The sequence below is a fragment of the Gorilla gorilla genome, chromosome 9 (assembly GCF_029281585.2).
Source record: "Gorilla gorilla gorilla isolate KB3781 chromosome 9, NHGRI_mGorGor1-v2.1_pri, whole genome shotgun sequence".
Classification (NCBI taxonomy): domain Eukaryota; kingdom Metazoa; phylum Chordata; class Mammalia; order Primates; family Hominidae; genus Gorilla; species Gorilla gorilla.
The window spans coordinates 126,585,529-126,600,830 of record NC_073233.2 but is presented as its reverse complement, the minus strand read 5'-3'; the positions used below and the strand labels follow the sequence as shown (position 1 = coordinate 126,600,830).

At 51.6% G+C, this 15,302-nt stretch overlaps 1 protein-coding gene across 39 annotated transcripts in view; it reads right to left on the bottom strand.

Moving 5' to 3' along the window:
* Positions 1-47: 47 nt before the first annotated feature.
* The window catches only part of PHLDB1 (pleckstrin homology like domain family B member 1), a 50,970-nt gene continuing 35,715 nt past the window's right edge, over positions 48-15,302 (bottom strand). For 13 of the 39 annotated variants that reach the window (XM_063693569.1, XM_063693577.1, XM_063693584.1 and 10 more), the window contains 11 exons: positions 14,203-14,343; positions 13,956-14,058; positions 13,439-13,483; positions 12,480-12,774; positions 12,305-12,395; positions 9,992-10,138; positions 7,898-8,014; positions 7,545-7,647; positions 2,392-2,477; positions 2,190-2,222; positions 48-1,393 (listed from right to left, as the gene is read on the bottom strand). In XM_063693569.1, the coding sequence (XP_063549639.1) occupies positions 1,253-1,393; positions 2,190-2,222; positions 2,392-2,477; positions 7,545-7,647; positions 7,898-8,014; positions 9,992-10,138; positions 12,305-12,395; positions 12,480-12,774; positions 13,439-13,483; positions 13,956-14,058; positions 14,203-14,343 (1,302 nt within the window). In that variant the 3' untranslated portion in view covers positions 48-1,252. The remainder of the gene's footprint in view (positions 1,394-2,189; positions 2,223-2,391; positions 2,478-7,544; positions 7,648-7,897; positions 8,015-9,991; positions 10,139-12,304; positions 12,396-12,479; positions 12,775-13,438; positions 13,484-13,955; positions 14,059-14,202; positions 14,344-15,302) is intronic. The other 26 variants (XM_063693572.1, XM_063693576.1, XM_063693583.1 and 23 more) reach the window with 3 other exon arrangements.

The following is a 15,302-nucleotide window of genomic DNA, read 5'->3' as shown; positions in this document are numbered from 1 at the left end:
CCCAAGTGCCCCAGCGCCAAGCCCCACACCTCCGGCCTTCCACTCACTTCCGTAGTCCAAAGGCTTTATTGTTCTGCTGAAATGCTTACAAATACTGAAAACCCCCAGCCTGGGCCCAGGCAACCAAGGGCTCAATGCTGGGAAGGAGAGCAGGGGAGGTGGGCTTAGTGTTAAGGCGTGAAGGGCGAGGCCAGACAGCTGGAGGCCTGGTCCTCCACTCTCCATTTCCATCACCCTTCGGAGGCTGAAGGAAGGGCGGCGGCACCACAGGGCCCTTCCCCTCTGCTGCATCATCTCCTGCTCAGGCTTTCTCTCTAGAAGCATTGGAGGAATCCTCTTTCCCTGTCGGAAACTCAACCCTGTACAGAACTCCAACCACAACCCTTCTAGCTTCCTCTCCCAACTGCATCGCTCCTCCTCTGTTCCATAGATCCCCCGGCTTCATCCCTTCTGGCTCTAAGCAAGGCACCAGTGGAAGGGAGAGGGCTGGACTGGGGGGCTGGCAGCCTGTGCATCAGGGCTGAAGACACAGGCAGGGGGAAGGAAAACGGTGTTCAGTCCCTTCCCCCCAGCATGAGATGCCCAGGGGCCTGGGCTGGAGAGATGATGGCAGGTACCCTCAGATGGCCCACAGCTGAAGCAGTGGGCTGGGCCACAGAGCTGCAGCAATTAGTATGTAACCATGGCAATGAAGCAGTCACTATGGTAACCATGGTGATGAGTCTGCAACTAGGGGATGGAGCTGGGACCTCCAGGTTGACACTTGAGATTTCTGGCCCTTGAGCAAGGTAATAAAAAGTATAAGGGAAAGGAGAACAATGGGGCAGAGCGGGGTTTGAGAAATGGGAAGCGGGCCGCCTGAGCTATTACCCCACTCTGGATGTGGCTCTGCTCAGCCCCCAAAGCCCCTGGCAAAGGGGTCTGAGGCAGGAGGGGATCTTTGGCAGCTTATGGTACCATAATTTGTCTTTTAGAAAAGAGAAAACAGGCTGGGGAGAGCAGGTGTCAGGTCGGAGCTGAGGCCCTCTCTGTGACAGCTCCTCAGCCCTGGCTGGGCCTGGGGCAGGACCCTAAAGGGTTACTGCAAGTTCTGGGCTCCCAGGAGGCAGCAAAGCCACCTCCACTTTTCTTCTTCTGGCTGGTTCTTCAGGAGGCCAGAGCCCAGAAACTCACAGGACCAAGCTCCTTACAGAATATTAAAGTCTTCTTATACAAAAGCCCCAGTTGTGCTCTGCCAGGAGGCCCATGGCAGTTAGTTCATGAACTGAGTGTAGCCCTCAGCCCCTGTGACAATGACATCCATCCAGATACGCATGGCCTCTGCAGATGGGGCCACCATGTAGTACAGCCGGTCATGGGTCTTTACGCAGAAGGTGAGGGCTGGGTTCGGGCTCTGCCAAAGGAAGAGAGGAAGGTCTAAGATGGGGCTCACCCATGCCCAGGAATATTCTCACCTGCCTCCCTATCTGCTCTTTCCCCTCCCAGCCCCTAGAAAGCCCTGGAGCTTAGTCCTAAATAGGTCCACAGCCTAGACCCTACCAGTCCATGTGAGCCCCAGGCTGAAATGTTCCCTTCTCACACCACAGCAGTCCTGGGCTCTCTAAACTCCCTGGACCCTGACAGAGCTATACCCTGACAAGGGGGGCACTGGTCCTTGGTGCCCCAGGTTCAAAAGTGAGTATCAAGAGGATCAAACACAAAGGCTTTTCCAGTGAGGACCAGAGTTTCCTCTCAGCAAAACAGCGGCCGACAGAAAAAGCAACAAGTAGGATGCTAGGCCCTGGGACCCCAGAGGAGCAGAGATCAGGACTGGGGTGGGCATCAGAGGGTTGGTGGCAGGAAGGCTGACTTGCATTAGGGAAGCAGGCCCCAGCCTCAAATATCTCCTGTTTATCAATTTCTCCCTATCAAATCTAGTCTTTAAGGGTCCCCTCCACCCCTTCCGGCCATCCCTTCTCTATCATCAGACCCCCATGGGGAGACATCCTGCTGTCATTTCCAGGAGAGGGAGGCAACAAGGAGAGGGAGGCACCCAAGCCCACAGGAGCTTCTTGCTCTTTGCAACCTGCTTTCTGCTCCTCCCTTGGGCCTGGGGGAAGGGAGGGGGATGAAGGGGAGGTCAAGGGTCAGGGATGAGTGGGGTACAGGAGGTGTTAATGTGCTGGTTACAGCTAAGTGGGGAGGGGTACCTCAGTCACCATAGTGAAGCGGAAAAACCTCTTCTGGGAAGGGGAGAGGGAGAAAGGAAGAGAAAGTTGACAAAGAGAACGAGGACGGGGTTGGAGCCTCTGTAGAGGGCAGGCTGGAGGCCTTTGCTCCCAGAGCCCCACCAGGCCACCCCTTCCCCATGGCTGTCCCTCTGGCCCCCCTCTGGTGCCCTCCACCCCTGACCTTGGCTGCACTGCGCAAGTGGTCGTAGTACACTTCCTCAATGGCCTGGAAATAGATGACTCCCTTCAGCTTCGTCTCATGCTTGTCTGCAAAGCAAGTAAGGGTGGGCTATGGAGCCGGTCACACTTCAGGTCTAGCTCCATTTACGTGGAGCTCCACGGCCTGAGCTTCCAAATCTGGGAAATGGGGTGAAGATCCTAGTCTCCCAAGACCCCCAAACAGAACCCAATACAGAATCCTAAAGATATGGATAATGCTCAGCCTCATTCATAATCACAGAAAAATACAAATCAGAACTCCACTGAGATACCACTTCTCACCTACCCCAATGACAAAAACATACAACAAATATACAGCACACTTTTGGCAAGTCTATGGTGAAGGAGGCAGTCTAACGACATGTGGGAGTATAAATTGGTAAAACCCTTATGAACAATTTGGCCATGTCTATCAAAATTAGAAAGGCATTTATCTTTTGATCCAATGCTTACATTTAGGAGAATTTCTCTTTCACATATACAAAGTAACACACACAAGATTATTAAGTATAGTATTGTCTACAGTCACAGAAGATTGGAAACAACCAAAATATCAATCAAGTGGAGACTGGTTAATAAGTTAGTGTGTGTCACATCATGGAAGACTGAATACAGCTGTTAAGTAGAATGATACAGGCCAGGCATGGTGGCTCATGCCTATAATTCCAGCATTTTGGGAGGCCGAGGAGGGTGGATCACCTGAGGTCAGGAGTTCGAGACCAGCCTGGCCAACATGGCGAAACCCCGTCTCTACTCAAAATACAAAAATAAGCCGAGTGTGGTGGTGCATGCCTATAATCCCAGCTATTCGGGAGGCTGAGGCAGGAAAATCATTTGAATCCGGGAGGCGGAGGTTGCAGTGAGCTGAGATCACGCCACTGCACTCCAGTGCCTGGGCAAAAAGAGCAAAACTCTGTCTCAAAAAAAAAAAAAAAAAAAAGAGAAAGAAAGAAATATCTGATACAGATACAGACTCAGAAATAAGTCTATAATTTATACCCAGATATAATGTCTAGATATAGATAAATTTGATATAAAATGATCTCTAAGACACATTAGGAGGTAAAAAAGGAATGTACTGTATGCCACCTTTTGTGCAAAAAAAAGTATTTGTTTATATTCTCCTACAGAAACTCTATAAGGATACACAAGAGATTTATAAAAGTGGTTACTGTAGTGGGTGGGACATAATTCTCAATTTAAACCTTTTTATATATTTTTTATTTTTGAACTATATGAATACTTTTACCTATTTTTTTTTAAAAAAGATAGGAAGCACACTCCCTTGATGTGTACAGAGCAGTTAGCATATACATATAGCATATAGCCTCTGGAGGTCAGAGGTGGCAGGAAAGGGGCAAACTACCTGAGCAGAGGTGACCATTCAGTGAGAAGGGGCAGGATCCCTGTTAAGGGAAAGCACAGGGCCTGGGCCAACTTGTCTGTGGCACTGCTCAGATGCTACAGCTGACATCCTTAACAGTGAGCCTGCGTCCTACAGGAGAGGTCACGCGAATCACTAAATTCAACGGTGCCGGCTGGAAGTAAGCTCCTTCCCGAGTGCTCCTCCTCTCCCCGACCTCTGTGGCTTGGTAAAGGCAACTTACGGACTGCTGCCAACATGTCCCTCCAGCCTTGTATCATAACCTTCGCCTGCATGAGTCCCAAGTCCTATCTGAGCTTCTCACTGTTCCCTTAATAATACACTCTGTATGCTGGAACTATCTCCTCCAGCCCATTTCCTTGGCAAACTCCTAAACGATCTTCAAGACCCATTGCAAAATGTCACCACGACAGTGCACAGTTGTGCTCTCCTGTGTTCCCACAGCACAGATGCTCCTCTGTATAGAACTTATGCTGAATCTGAATCCTCCTTTATCCATTCCATGGTCTACCTCCCCCAACACAAACAACTATGTGCCTGGCACACAGTAGGTACCCAATACTGAAGGAATGAGTCCTAGACACTGGGATTCAGAGAGAAGTCAGAGACCCTTCTCTTAGGAAACTACAATCTCACAGTGAGGAAAATACAGACACACAGCTATGTAAATAGCTAGTAAAGGCATGGCTAGGAACCCCATGAGACCACCTACGCATCACAGGTTGTCATGAGTATTAAATGAAAGAACACATTTAAGGTATTCAGCACAGTGTGTGGCACATAACGTGGCACTGTTATTATATCATTACACTCCTGGATTGACGTCACATGGAAAAACAGATGCTGGATAATGCAGGGGTTCAGAGGAGGATGGGAATCACTCCTAGTAAGGTGGGGTCAGGAAAGGCTTCCTAGAGATAATACGTAATCTGGACTCCATGCAATGCGGGGGTTTCTATCGAGTTGGCAGGAAGAGGGTCCAAGCGGAATAGGCAAGGCACCCATGGCCCTTATCCAGCCACAGGCCCATTTCTGACATTTCCTCCTTGGTAAAGGACCAGCCCTGCCTGGCTCTGGGCCTGCTCAGCCCTCCAGCTCCTGTTCTCTCCCATCCCTTCCTTCACAGGAAATAGTAACACACTCCTGCCTCCGCTTCCTTACCACCCACCTATCCTCAATCTTGTGCAATCTGGCTCCTGGCCCCATGCACAGCAGAAAGCCTTCTCTTGACAAGCTCCCATCCCTGAGTCTAACAGCCTTTGGGCCACATCTTTCTTGGCCTTCCTGCAGCATCCATCACTGCTGGTGACACCTCCTGCTTGTGAATGTCTGCTCCTTTGGCTGGCTTCCTTCCCTGTTTCTGCTCCCATTTCTATTCCTGCCATCTGAACTTAGTCTCCTTTTGTTCCACAGGCGCTAACTAAGGCCACATATGCCAAGCACCAGCCCAGCACCTGGCAAGTGGTTAGTGCTGGCTTCCTGTCTCCTGCCCCTTCTCCCTCTGCTGGTCTCTCCTCTTTCTCCTTCCCCACACGGGTAGGCCTGCCCCAGGGTTCGGCCCTCTCCCTCCCCTCTTCTCTGCTCTGCAGTCTGACTGCCCAGATTCAGTCTTATCTCTGTCTCTTAGGAGCTGTGGGACCTTGGGCAATTTACTTAACCTCTCTGAGCATCATTTTCCTCATCGGTAAAACGGCATAAAAATAGTGTTTCCCTCATAGGATTATTTCAAAGATTAATGAGATGATGCATGCAGAGTGCTTAGCACAGCGCCTGGCTCATGCAAGTGCTTGATAAAGGTGATCTGCTATTACTATTATTCCACCTGATTCAACTATTACTCCACCTCTAATCCTGACCATCCTCCTAAACCTAGATGTCCCAGAGGCACTTCAATCTCAACATGCCTAAAATGGAACTCTTTTCCCCAGACATGTTTCTTGCTCTCCAAAGTCCCTAGTCCCTCTACCTTCCTGGCCCAGAGAGAAACATGGGACACCTGTGCTTCTGTTTCTCCTGCCTCCTCAAAACACCCAGGACCCAGGGTGGTCAGGGAAGGTTTCTTAGAGGGGCCAGCAGGTGATCAGGGACCAGGTTAGGGGGGAAGTGGGCACTCCAGACCTGAGCATCTCTGGCATCAAACTCTGCAGCCCTTTCCCCTCTTCTGAGCTCCTAGCAGGATTGCTCTTCCCAGCTGTGTGGCTAGGTGAGGCTGTGTGACTGGCAGACAGCCCCATCTATGACTTCTGGACAGAAATGATGTGTGTCACTTCCCAGCTAGGACATTTAATACCAAGGCCGGGCTCACTTAAGCCTCTCTTTCCCTCTGCCACTGTGGCCAGAAATGTTCCCAAAAGGCATGCTGAAGCAAAGACAACGCTGATGCACAGCAGAGCCCCCACCAACTCACAATGTGCAGTCGACATGTATTGGGCATAAGGAAGCCTAGTACTTGGTAAGCCACTGGGATTTCCTTTTTAATTTTTTTTTTTTTTTGAGACGGCGTCTTGCTCTATCGCCAGGCTAGAGTGCAGTGGCACGATCTCAGCTCACAGTAACCTCTGCCTCCTGGGTTTAAGCAATTCTCCTGCCTCAGCCTCCCGAGTAGCTGGGACTACAGGCGCGTGCCACCATGCCCAGCTAATTTTTGTATTTTTAGTAGAGACGGGGTTTCACCACGTTGGCCAGGATGGTCTCAATCTCTTGACCTCATGATCTGCCCACTTCGGCCTCTCAAAAGTGCTGGGATTACAGGCATGAGACACCATGCCCGGCCTTTTAATTCATGTTTTTGAGACAGAGTCTCACTCTGTTGTCCAGGCTGGAGTGCAGTGGCGCAGTCTCGGCTCACTGCAACCTCTGTCTCTTGGGTTCAAGCAATTCTCGTGCTCAGCCTCCCGAGTAGCTGGGACTACAGGTGCATGCCACCACACCCAGCTAATTTTTGTATTTTTAGTAGAGACAAAGTTTCACCATGTTGCCCAGGCTGGTCTCAATCTCCTAGCCTCAAGCTATCTGCCCACCTTGGCCTCCCAAAGTGCTGGGATCACAGGTGTGAGCCACTGCACCTGTCCAGCCACTGGGATTTTATGACTTCTTGTTACTGCAGCATACCTTACCTCCTCCTGACTAGGGTATAACACAGCATCCCATGCTCCAAGTGGGAAAAGTACAAGGGAGTTCCAGGGATGGGAAACTAGGCAAGATGCTGGAACGGAGAGAGCTGAGAGAGCAAGAGGGTCTAGTCGGCCTGTTCCTGGGCTATCCTGAGCACTCCTTGGCACTGTTCAACTGCTTGTCTTGGAGTCTCTGATGGAATTTGTCCAAGGGGGAGTTCCCAGCCCAACTCCGACCATAAGACCCCATGCTCCTGCAGTGCCTGGATGTCTCCTATCAGCATACCCATTGTGTGTGGTTATAACTCTTGTCTGCTTCCCCGATTATAAGCTCCATGAGAGAGCTGTGGCCATCTTACTCATCACCAGAGCCTAGAACAGTGCCTGGAACTTACTAGATGCTTAGTAACATTGCTGAATGAAGGAATGAATGAATGAACACAAAAATGGAGGTGAACCAGGTACATTGTGTACATTTTCAGGGAAGGAGGGCAAAGCCTAGCCCAAGACTCTGGTCCCCTACTTGGAAGCTTGGCCTCCTTCTAGAAGACCAGCCGTCCTGGGTAACAGAGCCCAGGGATCCTGGCTGGCCCCCAGGGTGGCCTTGTGGGAACTCACCCACATAATAGGAAAGGGTGCGCTTGAGCCGGTCGAAGACAAACCAGCGCTTCTTCCATGATTTAATCTTGCCGCCCATCTTGACCAAGTAGCCACGGCAGACCTGGTGGGAAGCAGGAGTAAGGAAGGACCCAAATATGCACACTTAAGCCTTAAGTGTGTGCCATCGCCTGTGCCTGTATTCATGGGGGATTGTCCCCAACATCTCCTCAGGCCAGCACACCAGGTCCTGGGACAGAGATCTGGTTAGGTGAGGGTAGAGACTGATGCCACTATTCCAGCGACCCAGGAGGTGCCTCTCACCACGGGATTCTCCCTCTCCCCAGCACCCCAGGGCCACACACGCCTTGTACCTTGCTGCTGAGCACCACGTGCAGGCAGGTATCAACACCATGGCCTGATGACTCAATATGTGTCTTCAGGTCAAAGTCCTCCTTCCGGATTGGCAGGTAGCGGGTCAGGGGTCGTGCCTGGGAGCAAGAGGGAGGGTCAGGAGAGTCTCCTCTCTTCCCTCACTATTCCCCTGTCCAGGCCCCTTGGCTTCACTTCTAAACCCCAACAGCCTGACATCACACCTCCCTAACCCATGGCGGTCACTGTGGCTCCACAGGGCTTATGGCAAAAGTGGAGACCTACCACGCCTATGTTGACTCTACCTGGGGCCGGGCAAACTGCGAAGTCACTCTGTGCCTCTGTTTTCCCACCTATGACCAAGACACGGCATCTTTATCTTTCCCTGCCCCTCCTTTCCCTCCTGAGCCAAACAGAATAAAGCAAGAGGCCAGATATGAACGTGGTCTGGGAAGAAAAGCCCAATAAGAAATCTAGTTTCTGACTTCGCATGGGACCTTGTTTGGGTCACATCCCTTCTCTCGGCCTCAGTTTCCTTCCACGTAAAACGCCGGCTTTGAACTAGATAATTACTAAGGTCTACTCTACCTCTGATACTAACTAGAATTCTCAGTCAACCGGAATATTTTTCTACTCTTCCTTTCCCAGAAGAACATTAAAATGGCCAGGAAACATCACATATTATTTAAAGAAAAAAACAAAACACACGACCCCACAGATAGCTGATTCTACCCATCTCCCACACCAGACACCAGTGGCCACTGCAGCAATGCCTGAGCCCCAGGACAGGGGCTAGAAGAGAGACTCCCAGAGCAGTCACTGACTGAAGCAGGAAAGGGAAACCAAGCATTTTACAAATATTCCAACCACGGGGGTAAAATTCACAGAGCTTCTTTTTTCTTTTTTTTTTTTTCCTGAGACAGAATTTCACTCCGTCATCCAGACTGGAGTGCAGTGGCATGATCTCGGCTCACTGCAACCTCCACCTCCTGGATTCAAGCGATTCTCATGCCTCAGCCATCAGAGTAAGCTAGGATTACAGGTGTGTGAAACCACGCCCAGCTAATTTTTGTATTTTTTGTAGAGATGGGGTTTTGCCATGTTGGCCAGGCTGGTCTCTGAACTCCTGGCCTCAAGTGATCTGTGTATCTCGGCCTCCCAAAGTGCTGGGATTACAGACGTGAGCCACTGTGCCCAGCCCCTTCTCATTATTTCCCAAACCCAATCCAGTTGACCTATCCCTTAGGATTTATTTTGTTGCACTGTAGGAAATGAGGGAACTGTGATCACTGCTTGGGAAAGATTCCAGGGGACTCCCAACCTGGGGAAGCCTACTAATCAGAAGGGACAGCCTATCTAAGTCCTACAGATCCTCATGGGGGGTTGTGGGAGTTAGGATTTGGGACCAGAGACATGGGCAGATTTCCCAGCCCAAACCAATTTCTCCTTCTGCTTTCAATTATTCTGCTCAAGTCTCCTGTTTAAGGAGAAAGGGTAGGGCTGGCTTTTGGGCAAGGAAGGATTTCTGTCCCGAAGAGAAACTAGTACAATTCTGTCTTGGAGATGTAAACCAAAAGTCAGGGTGAGGTCATCCACTGATGGTGGGGACTGGAGCTGAAAGGTCCTGTGGGGTGTGGGCCAGCACACCCTGAAGTTCCACATGCAGGAGGGGCAGCAGGGGAAGCAGAAGGGAAGGTGCACTGCAGGCTCATGAAGCGGATCTGAGGCCCTGGAGAGAGGCCAAGGGGAGCCACTCTGATTCTTGACTACCAGCTCCCATCTCTGGGATGCCTGTCCAGACCCTCTTCTCTGACCCCGGATGTCTGCAAGGTGGCCTGCCACATCCTCACAACCCACTACCCCAGCACACAAACACACACACACACACACACACACACACACAACTTGAATAGTCCTGGTGGGTCTGTTTTGGGGTCAATGAGTCCCAGGTAGAATTCTGCTAGTATTAAGCCAACAGCAATCTTTTCTGGAGTAGAACAGGTTTTACAGCCCAACACAGAAACCCTGGGATCTCCCCACTTCTCTACAGCCCTCACCGTCAAACCAACCACCACTGTGCCCCACTGCCCATTCACCTGGGAAAATTGTTTCTCCCGCATCTTGACCTCCTTCTCGACCAGCTGCTGCCTCCGGGCACTCTCACTCTGCAGCCTCCGTTCTACCTGCTCACGCCTCCGCCGCTCCTCCTCCAGGGCCTGCCGCCGCAGCTCCATCTCCCGCTCCTGCCCCCAAAGCCAAGGGGTCAGCACCTATGGCCATCCTCTTCCCCCCACTGGCCCTCGTCACACCTGGGCAGGGCTGCAGGAGGCATCCACCTCAGGGTAGTCTGGCATGAGGAGGCATCATCTTCAAAGCCCACCCTCTCCAAGAGCCCTGGCTGGTTAAAGAGAAATGCTTTAAGCATGACTGTCCTGACTTCAAACCCTGGCCCCGCTACCACTATGGGCTCTGTGATCCTGATAAAATCATTTAAACTTTTTTTTTTTTTTTTTTTTTTGGAGACTGAGTCTCACCCTGTTGCCCAGGCTGGAGTGCAATGGCACAATCTCGCTCACTGCAACCTCCGCCTCCCAGGTTCAAGTGATTCTCCTGCCTCAGCCTCCCAAGTAGCTGGGATTACAGGTGCCTGCCACCATGCCCGGCTAACTTTTTTGTATTTTTAGTAGACAGGGTTTCACCAGGTTGGCCAGGCTAGTCTCGAACTCCTGACCTCAGGTGATCCGCCTGCCTCGGCCTCCCAAAGTGCTGGAATTACAGGCGTGAGTCATCGCACCCAGCCATTTAAACTTTTTAAGCCTCAGTTGCCTCATCTGTGAAATGAAGTTAAGAATGCCCATTCCTGGAATTATAGTGAAAATGAAATTAGATCATGTAGATAAATGCCCATCACTGATTCCAGTTGGAAAGCACTCAAAAAATAAATGGGGCTCTTACAATTGTATCTGAATCCTCGCAACATGGGTTATCTAGACAACTTTTTTTGACAGCTAATATATAGTCCTTTCCCAATCACTAACTGAAGGCCTTCTGAAACTTCAAATTAGAAACATTTGCTATTGAACTTCAAACTTTATGGGAAAAAAGTGACTAGAGACTAAGGTCAGAACTGAACTTATAAAAGCCACTATAAAAGGATTTTAGAAGTCATTAAAACAAATAATTAAATACAGAGCATGTCAGTGATGCTTTATATGTCTTAATTACTAATAAAGACCTCCTATACCATTAACTCCCATTTACTATTTCTTCCCAGCTCAAAACTTAGCAGAATCTCATTTCCCCACATTTGCCAGGAGATGCTTATACATTTGCCATACTCAGACATAAATAAGATAGGAGGCATTCTTTTCTGGCTGGTCTTCCATTCAGACTGTCAGTATCTGTTTTTTATTAAATCCCTCAAACTGCTGACCTTACTCTCTGAGTCCCACTCTCATCTCAAATATGCAGAGTGCCTCCAATGGTGGACACAGAACAGCTTCTGCAGATCCTTTATTTATCCTCCTTCCTAGGCACACATTTCATCAGCCTGCCTATGCCCAGGATAAACCATGGGTCCCTCTTTGCTGAATCCCAGCTCCGTGCCCAAGTGAAGGAGCTGTCACCCCTCTCTGCTCCCAAGGTTCCCCTGCCAACACCTCTACACTGACTTGGACATCTGCCTTCTCTTCTGGTCTATACTTCACTCATAGTTCCTGCTTTTCCTAATCAGCCCCAAGAGGAATGGCCTGCCATACGGGTAGACAGGAATCAAAATTCCTGTAGTTGCCAAAAAGTCTACAGAAGTAAACATGCAAAAACTGGAAGTTTCCATACAGGAAATTATTGGTTAGAGAATGGTTACTATGCTGCCTTCTCTGTTCCTAAGAGCTATGAAGTTGTAATCAAACCAAGCCTCCCTAAGCCTGTTTGAGGAATACAACCTTTTTTTTTTTTTTTTTTTTTTTTTTTTTTGAGACGGAGTCTCGCTCTGTCGCCCAGGCTGGAGTGCAGTGGTGCGATCTCGGCTTACTGCAACCTCCGCCTCCCGGGTTCACGCCACTCTCCTGCCTCAGCCTCCCGCGCAGCTGGGACTACAGGCGCCTGCCACCACGCCCAGCTAATTTTTTGTATTTTCAGTAGAGACGGGGTTTCACCGTGTTAGCCAGGATGGTTTTGATCTCCTGACCTCGTGATCCGCCTGCCTCGGCCACCCGAAGTGCTGGGATTACGGGCATGAGCCACCGTGCCCGGCCAGAATACAACCTTTTAAAACATTTTCTACCCCAGGGGAATGTGGCAAGGCTAATGTGGGTGAAAGGGCTTGGGGTGGAGCACAGGCCCTTGACATGTAGTAGGTAGCTCTGTGCCCCAACACCTTCTGCCTCCCTGATCCAGGTCAGACTCACCCTCGACTCCATGAGCCGGTTCTTCTCTGCGTGAGCCTCTTTCAGCATCTTCTCCATCTCCTCGATCTTCCCCATGTCCAGACCACTCGCGCTGGGGAGAGAAGGGGAAGAGGAGGTGCATCAAGGAGCTGAGGCGGTGGCTGAGGGAGGCTGCGGGCCCAGGCGTCGGGTGTACCTGGACATGTTGTCAGGGGAGCAGGCGGAGTTGCCCCCGGTGGAGATGCTGGTCTCCATGCTGTCAGAGCTCTCCAGACTCAGCGTATCGTAGGCGTGCTCACCCTCCTCCCCACGCTCCCGCCCCGCAGGCAGGTGGTGTAGGATAGAGTGGTGCATGAGAGGGGGGAAGCCCGAGGGGCCCGCTGGGAAGGGTGCTGCCCCGTGAAGGGCATCCCACTGGCACTGTGCCTCAGCTGCCGCTTTCTGCTTCAGCTCAGCCAGTCGCCGCCGCTGCTCTTCAATCACCTGTTGTCCTGAAGGAGAGACAGATGGGAGTCACAGTGGGCTCCCCACGCAGCTAAGGAGCAGGCCACTGGCAGCACAACACACAGAGGGAGGGGCAAGCAGGGAGAGGTTAACACAGAGCAGCCCCCTCTCCCCGCAGCTTCCCTAACGCCCCTGCAGCTCCAGGCCTGGCTGCTCTGCCAATGCTTCAGTCGCCTGCACAACCGGCCACAGATGCACAGTCTGGCTTCAGTGCTCTTTCGCACCCTGAGTCCACATAGGACACCAAACCTACCCAAGTAGTGCTGGGGCAGCACGACAGCCAGTTGGCTCCAGCTCACAACCAAGGCCTAAGTAGGTCTAGGCAGGATACATGCACCCACCCTGCCTGCTGGAGAAGGGAGAAGGAAGAGATGGCGGAAACCCCATGAGCACCCAGACTGCCAATGCAGACCCCCCTGCAATGCAGAAGCAAAAGCAACAAACGCAAGAAAGAAGGCAGGGGAGACACGGTAGAGCACAGCAGAGGGCAGAAGAGAGGCCAGCTGGAGGGGTGAGGCCAGCAGACACCCCAACCCAGCTCAGCCTGGGACCCTGCCTGCAGGCAGTGGGGACCTGGGCAGGACACATCATGCTGATGCCAGGGCAGGGGCTGCCTGGCCAAAGCAATGCCCTCTATGACCAACGTTCTACCTGCTGGGTCGTCGGTTGGGAGGGGCTCGGCGGGAAGCGACTCGACTGGCGTGGGGGACCCCAGGCAGAGGGTACGGTAGAGACACAGAGGGGGTAAGAGGAGAGAGAGGCACAGACATGGGCTTTCAAAACAACCAAATTGCACACAAGCAACAAGGACTCCTGGGACCCCAGAGCCAATATCTCAGGCAACCATTTCTAGAAGTCATCAAATCCATCCCCTCCCTCCAGAGAGGGCAATGTCTAACCCGACTCAGGTCAACAAGCAGTTTCCTTATTGGCTAGGCTCTCTAGGAAAGATGTCACAGCCCCCTAAGCCCTTAGTCTCCTGCCCTGAAGGCTTTAGATAAATATCCAGGAAGCTCTTCTTTAGGTACCCACTCTAAATCCTTCCTGCTCTTGCCTAGATCCCAATTAAAGGAAAAACATCCTGTGAAAGGTGTGAGCATAGAGGAGGCATGGCAACTACCCAGGGTCCCCTCAGGAGAGCAGGTGGGCTGGTGGGGCAGTCACTCACCCTTCTGCTGCAGAGCTAGTTGGCGCTTGGTCTCGATGTCCTGCAGTGTGGCTGCCAGGTTGCGAGGAAGGCTGCCCGTGCCATTCTGGGTGAGTAGAGCGCTCTGCAGAGGAATGGAGAGTTCGGACCTGGGCTCAGAAGGCCCTTACCCCCATTCCCAAGGCTTTTATGGGTGGTCTTGGCCTCTCCCCAGGGTGGAAGTCTCCATCCCCAGCCACATGTGCAGCCCCACCCACTGTCCTCAGACCTTTGGGGAGGGGCTACGCCCCAGGGTAGCCACGCTGAGCTGGGAGGAGGAGGAGGAAGAGCCAGAGGAGGAGGGGAGGGGGCCGCTGCGGGTCCGGGGAAGGGGGCTGGTGGCCTCGCCATCCATCTTGGTGCGGTAAACCTGGAAAGAAAAGATAGTGCCCAGTGATTTCTGGCTCCCCCATTGGCCACCTCCCCCATGTCACCTAGTCTGCTGTGATCTGACGTACCGCCCTGGCACTAGGCCTCTGAGGCCTTCTGGCTCTGACAACAAGCCTCCTGAGCCAGCCCAATGGCCAGATGCTATTGGCAGCTGCCAATTCTCCTTTCCAGGCTGTTCCTCCCTGGGCCAATCCCTAGCCCAACCCTGGGTCTAATAAAAGACCTGTAAACAGACCCACGCAAGGATTTAATGTCAGTCAGGCAGTTGTGCAGGAGACCAACTAGAAGCTGGGTTCCCTCTGGTCCTAGCTCTGCCACTAACAGGCTGTGTGACCTTGGGCCACACACCTCCCTACTCTGGGCCTTGGCTTCCTTATCTGCAAAAGAAGGGGGTAGGACTAGACTAAATAATGGCCAAGCTCCCCTGCAGCACTAGCATGTGGTGAATATGGCCTTTAGTGTCACAAACACTGACCTGGCATAAGCTCTGCTACTTCCTAGCTGTGTGGCCTTGGAGAGGTTACTTATCTTCTCTAGGCCCCAGTGTTTCATCTATAAAATGAGTTAACTTCATCTACCTCAAAGGCCTATGATGATGATTAGAGAATCAAAACACGTTAAAGTCTCTAACCAGCTGGGTACACAGTAGAAGTCTTACATGATCAAACTCCTCCCCAAGGAAACATGAAATTTTAGCTGAGGTCACAGTCTTACAGATGCAGTGCCTTCACTCAAAGGGTGATCTTAAATGGTCAATCTTAGGCACTGCAGCAGGTCAGTGGAGGAAACCTGAGGAGAAGACTAGCCCAGCCCCCTTTCCCACCCCATGGTCAGTTGCTTGCTGCAGGTTCAGGTAGGCCCATGCCCTCCATGGCAACTCTGAGGAGGCTTAGGCTGTCACTTCAGAGTCTTTGCCCTTTGTTTTCTGCTTCCAAGTGT